Genomic DNA, 5,572 nt, shown 5'->3' with positions numbered 1-5,572 from the left:
CCCATACACACAACCCCAGTTAGTCCTCCTTTGGGCTGAGCTGGGTTCCCGAGCACTTAGTTCAGGAAGTCAGGAGCAGAGAGGAGAGCGGTCAGGTGTTGGTCTCAGCAACTCTGGGGGTTCTCTTTTTTTCTGTCACACTTGTCCCCTCACCCCTCGTGCTGGCTCCTGGCTAAGCAGCAGACCAGAAAGAGCAAGTTTGGAGGAGAGCATGTATGGGAAGAGGGGGCACTCAGTGAAACTGGTCAGAGAGAATTGGATGGGCTGGGATGACCGTGCACAGGCTGGGGCCGAGGACGCCAGGCTGATGGTATCAGCTGGGGTTGAGCCACATGCCAGTTCCCAGCCCCACAAAAAATGGTCCATGCCAGCCAGCCTGGAACTCACTCTGCCCATATTTGTAACACTGCTTGTCCTCTAGGGAAAATGTCCTCAGGATAATTTCACAGCTTAAAGCAAGGGATTTGTGTATGTTTTTGCTTTTGTCATGGTTCCAAGGAGTGTGTGAAGTAGCGAGAAAGGTTTATTGAAAACACCCCAAATCCTATGGCTCAGTAATGGGCATATTCAGAAGCTAGTGAGGGCAGTCGTCGATTATCTGAGTACTTAAAGTTTCCCTGTGGATTATACTGGTCTCTGCTTTCCTTTCTCTCTCTGAGAGCTGATCTCCTTCCTATTTCACTGGTTATTAGTAACACCTTAAGAAAACTCGACAGAGGACAGTTAACTTGTGAAATTACAATTAGTCAAATGTTCCTTTCCCCCACTTTAGAGGAGACAGTTAAAATTAATGGACTGTCTCACCATCCCCATACAGCGCACACAAACACAGGGGCAGCCACCTAGGTGCCACACACACAGGTACACACAGACACCCACATAGAGCCCATGTCAGAAACACACACCCACACAGAAATATACACAGCTGCATACTTAGAGAGGTACACACTGGTACACACTCGGAAATATACATACACAGGGAGGCACACACACAGACGGGTACTCACACAGGCACACACAGAGGAGCATTTGCAATCAGGCACATATGGAGAAGTTGATATACACAGAGGTATATCCAAAAGTACACACACCCAGAAGTACGGAAGGGTAGACACACAGAAACGTACACACAGCACACACAGTGTAGTGTAGCTGTGAGCTTCATGTCTCCCATTAGCACAGGTAATAGAGTTGGCTGTACCCATTTCCCACCATGTAACAGCAAACCCTTTTATCACCTAACAGTTTTTCAAAGACTTTTCACATACATTATTTCATTTGAGGTGGAGGAAACATCACTGTCCTCACTTTGAAAATGTGCAAATCCACAGAGAATAGGTACTTGGCTCAACGCTACACAGCTAGTAACTGACAGAGCCTGGACTGAAACTCTGGTCTCCTCGTTTGTAGAGCTGGTTCCCGGCACTCCCAGGGAGAGGTAGAAGTCAGAACCCAGTGACAAGCTTTTGCATTAATTGCATTAATTCATTTGCAAAATTTTTGCATTAGCTTTAATGCCAAATATATTGCAAATAACCGAATAGCAGCAAATGACATGGGCATTTTCATTTCTCATAACTGCATCGCCAGAGGGCTGTGATATATGCTCCACCGTCTCAGTAAAGACCCCAGAATTTACATTAAAGAGAGTAAGACAGTCTCTTACTTACCATTCAGAAGCTTGGTGTTGAGAAAAAGTAGCAAAATGAGAACAAATGTGGATGCCACATTTTCCTTCATGGTGGCTTCCTTCTCTTTCGATAGGAAATCAGAGGTTCACTGGAAGAGAAGGCACCGGACAACTTTTTTGAAATGCCAGTCCAGTCAGGCACATGCACCACTTTATTCTGGGTGTTTGCAACTGATTCTTGCTCCTTGCTTAATGTGAATGACAAAACAGGAGGAAAGGAATGTAGGAAAATGTAACATGGTCGGACAGCTTGGCTCAGAAGCATCGATGCACACAGGCTGGGAAAAATTCCACCACCAGAGGTCATCAGATGACAACGTTCAAGGGCAGCTGCGTGGTGGCAGTGGGCTCCTTTGCACACAACCCAAGGAGAAATTGTTCTCTTTCCACCCAGCAGTCACCTAACAATATGTCACCCCTTTTATGTGACATAGATTGTATGTCCTACTGGAGAACTGTTCTGGGAGGNTGCAGCTCCATGTCGCTCATGCAAAGCCAGAAACAACTCTCAGGATGACTTTGTTTTACTTTGCTAATGAGATCCCCAAACATTGTACTTGTGATCTTGGCCTGCAGCCTGCTGTTCAAGGAGCACTATTTCCTCTCCAAATTCTCTGATGTTAAAAGAATTGCTAAGAAGAATATGTACATTGAGAATAGAATTTGAGGCAAAGCAGCTGGAGCTAGTCCTGTGGGTGTGGAAGCAGATGAACTTCTAAGAGCTGCTACTCTATGGAGCAGGTCTGTCCTCCAGGGGGAGAGTGAAAAGAAATCCCAGCTGTCAAGAAAAAGGGGCATTGGTTGCAGGAGGAAGGATGGTTCGATAAGGGAAGCAGAACTAGAACATGCCTGTTGGGTACAAGGGGATGGGAAGAAGAATCAAGGGAACGCATAGAAACACAAGGACCCTAAATGCCGGTCTTACGGCCATAAATGACTCAATAAATATTGGTTTAAAATACTTTGTTGACAAGGATACTGTGAGATTTCTTGTTCTTCATTTTGGTCATCCATCCATAAGCCAAGAAGACTCAAACTGAGTTTGACTATTGGTAGATCCATAATGCAGTAACAAATGCCTCACCCATTGCTCTCCCTCTTACCTATGTAAGTCACATCCACATAATGTGGATCTGATAAACTGCTGCCCATCTGGTTCGTGGCTTTTATTACGATGGTGTATACTGTCCAAATGGAGGTGTGCTTCTTGTTAAAGTAACAGGAGTTGGGGCCACCGGTTTCGTAGTCTGGACACTCATAGATGTCCGTTTCTCTGCAATGAGTAATAAATATATTAGGAGTGAGTAAGAAAGTAGTAAAAAGAGTCTAATTTTTCCTTAATAGATAGATCAATACCATTGGATTCTGGGGATCAGAGCTAAAGAGTAGCTTCCCAAGCTTCTGTTCTTGCCCATGTCAGCTGGGAGTGAAATGGAAGAGAATGATGGAGAAGGGGACAGAAATGTCACTTTAGAGCCTTACTGACTCAGCTTCTCATCAACCCTTCCTTTCTATAGCTTTTTCTGGGCTTTAACATGTACCCCCTGCCAATAAACACTTGAACTTTCAATAGCCAAGACACTACCACGATACCCATGGTACTGCCATCGGGTCATCTCAGGAAACGGACTTTCCCCTGCACATAAGCATTGAAGGGCCATGCACAAAGCAGCCTTTATTGCACATATATGTTGAATTACATTTCATTTAAAAAAGGTTAAAGAGAATAAAAACTGATAGCATATTTCATATTGCACTAAATAAGCAATGGAGTGATGTGACTGTGAAGGGCAATATTTCAGGCCCAAGTGGCTCATTAATCTGCTCATATTAGACTTGGGGGCCTCAGCACAAGACACACTGCACAGGTGTGGAGGTGTATTCCATTTGAGGTGCCATTTTGAGCTCCTGAAATCTGTTTACTTGACACGCCTCTGGGTCCCAGAAGGCTGACAGCTTTGTGTACAACAAAGTACAGGCTTTGGGAAATGGACCAGCTATTGCTACCAGTAAATATTTTCTTTACTGGGGAAGGATACAGCTTTCTCTTGATTTCCACAACTGTCTCATTGAAGTATAACAAAATCCTCACTCAGAGATGACTTCTTTTAGTCTGCACTGCAACCTTAGCTCCAAATATGCCCTCTGGGAGGTCACAGATCTTGGATTAGCAATTTCCTGAGGAAAAATCCTCACTTTCCTTTCCTTATAGGGCTCTTTATTTTCTTGGACATGAAACAAGTTTGATACATGACTGTACTATGATTGTCAAGGATTACATGATAATCTTTTAATGGTGCAAAAGTAATGATTACTAAAAAAAATTATAAATAGCACAAGGTTTATAGATGAGCATCTAAAATTAACTAGCACTTAGTAAACACTTATACATGTCTTTGGGCTGCAACCTAAGTTTGGAACAAGCATTTGAAAACATTGCTACAGTGGTCCCCCCTTATCCATGGAGGATATGTTCTAAAGCCCAAAGTAGGTGCCTGAAATTGCAGATAGCACCGAACCCTACATATACTGTTTTTTCCTATGCATACACACTTATGATAAAGTTTAATTTATAAAGTAGGCACAGGAAGAGATTAACAACAAGAATAATAAAATAGAACAATTATAACAGTATATTGTAATAAAAGTTATGTGAATGTGATCTCTCTCTCTCTCTCTAAATATCTTATTGTACTGTCATCACCTCACCCTTCTTGTGATGCTGTGAGATGATACAATGCTTATGTGATGAGAAGAAGTGAAGTGAATGACGTAGGCATTGTGATGGAGTATCAGGCTACTATAAGGGTGACTTGAACACAAGCACTTTGATGCCAAGACAGTGGATCTGAGAACCAGCTACTAAGTGACTAAGGGGTAGGTAGTGTCTACGGAGAGGATAAGGGGATGACTCAGGTGCTGGGTGGGATGAAGCAGGTTAGTGTGAAATGTTATCATGCTTCTCAGAATGGCACAACATTTAAAACCTATGAACTGTTTATTTCTGGAATTTTCCATTTTATATTTTCAGACTGTGGCCGATTGCAGGTGAGTGAAACCATGGAAAGCAAAACTGCAGCTAACGGGGAGCACTTTATCGTATTGCTGAGGAGATGAATGAGCTTATGCAACATTGAGAGAGTTCTTTAAGGATGTTAACCGGAGGATGTGTACATGGATGTTTGAGTCCCTTTCCTCAGAAGCATGAGAGCCTTATTAGTGTCAATCCAGGGGAGTTTGGTGATTCTAACTCAGAACAGTGTTGCTTTGGCCTGGAGAGTGAGAACGCTCATGTGGGGTTTGGTAGGAGAAGAGAATTTTTTACCCTTCCTTGTGGTAAGTCAGTGTGTAATTGGTAGGAAGTCCTCCATCTGTCCCAGGCGTCCACCAGCAGGTGAATGTTTCCTTTTCGGGAGAGCGGCATTTAAAGATCTCAGGTTTCCCAGGAGGTGACAGTCCTAGAAAAAGCCAGAAGCCACTGCAGTCAATATTAAGGCCCATTCAACCGTCAGATCATTCTGCTGGTGACAGAAGCAGACGGATGGGGCCTCGACAGTGATGAGGTCTTGGGGGGAGTAAGCCTACAGGTGGGTTGCTCAAAAATGCCAAAGTGTTAGCATCAAGCAACCCTCCTCTGTGGGCTGCCCTGATGTCGGCAGGATGGGGAGAGAGAGAGAGAGAGAGCACGCGTTTTGCAGTGGTGTGTGTGTGTGTGTATTGTGAGATGGAGATACCAGCAACCTAAGATCAAGTGACTAATTGTAAAATTTCAACAAAGAGTGAACATCAAGAGTAAGATGGATACGTGTGAACAAGTGTGTGTGGCCCCTCTGTAATCCCATGAAATCTATAAAGCTGATATTTGCCCACAGCTAAAGGGTA

The 5,572-nt window shown here is 43.7% G+C and overlaps 1 protein-coding gene across 1 annotated transcript in view; it reads right to left on the bottom strand.

Moving 5' to 3' along the window:
* Positions 1-5,194, bottom strand: part of PRLR (prolactin receptor) — a 22,441-nt gene extending 17,247 nt beyond the window's left edge. Inside the window, exons 1-2 of the mRNA XM_019647884.1 lie at positions 5,016-5,194; positions 2,794-2,963 (exon numbers count right to left, since the gene is read on the bottom strand). Coding sequence (XP_019503429.1) covers positions 2,794-2,963; positions 5,016-5,191 — 346 coding nt within the window. The 5' untranslated portion in view covers positions 5,192-5,194. The remainder of the gene's footprint in view (positions 1-2,793; positions 2,964-5,015) is intronic.
* Between the last annotated feature and the right edge of the window lie 378 nt (positions 5,195-5,572).

The sequence above is a fragment of the Hipposideros armiger genome, unplaced genomic scaffold (genome assembly GCF_001890085.2).
Source record: "Hipposideros armiger isolate ML-2016 unplaced genomic scaffold, ASM189008v1 scaffold_117, whole genome shotgun sequence".
NCBI classification, from domain to species: Eukaryota; Metazoa; Chordata; class Mammalia; order Chiroptera; family Hipposideridae; genus Hipposideros; species Hipposideros armiger.
The sequence above is the reverse complement of the archived record's forward strand: the minus strand, read 5'-3'. Positions and strand labels throughout refer to the sequence as shown.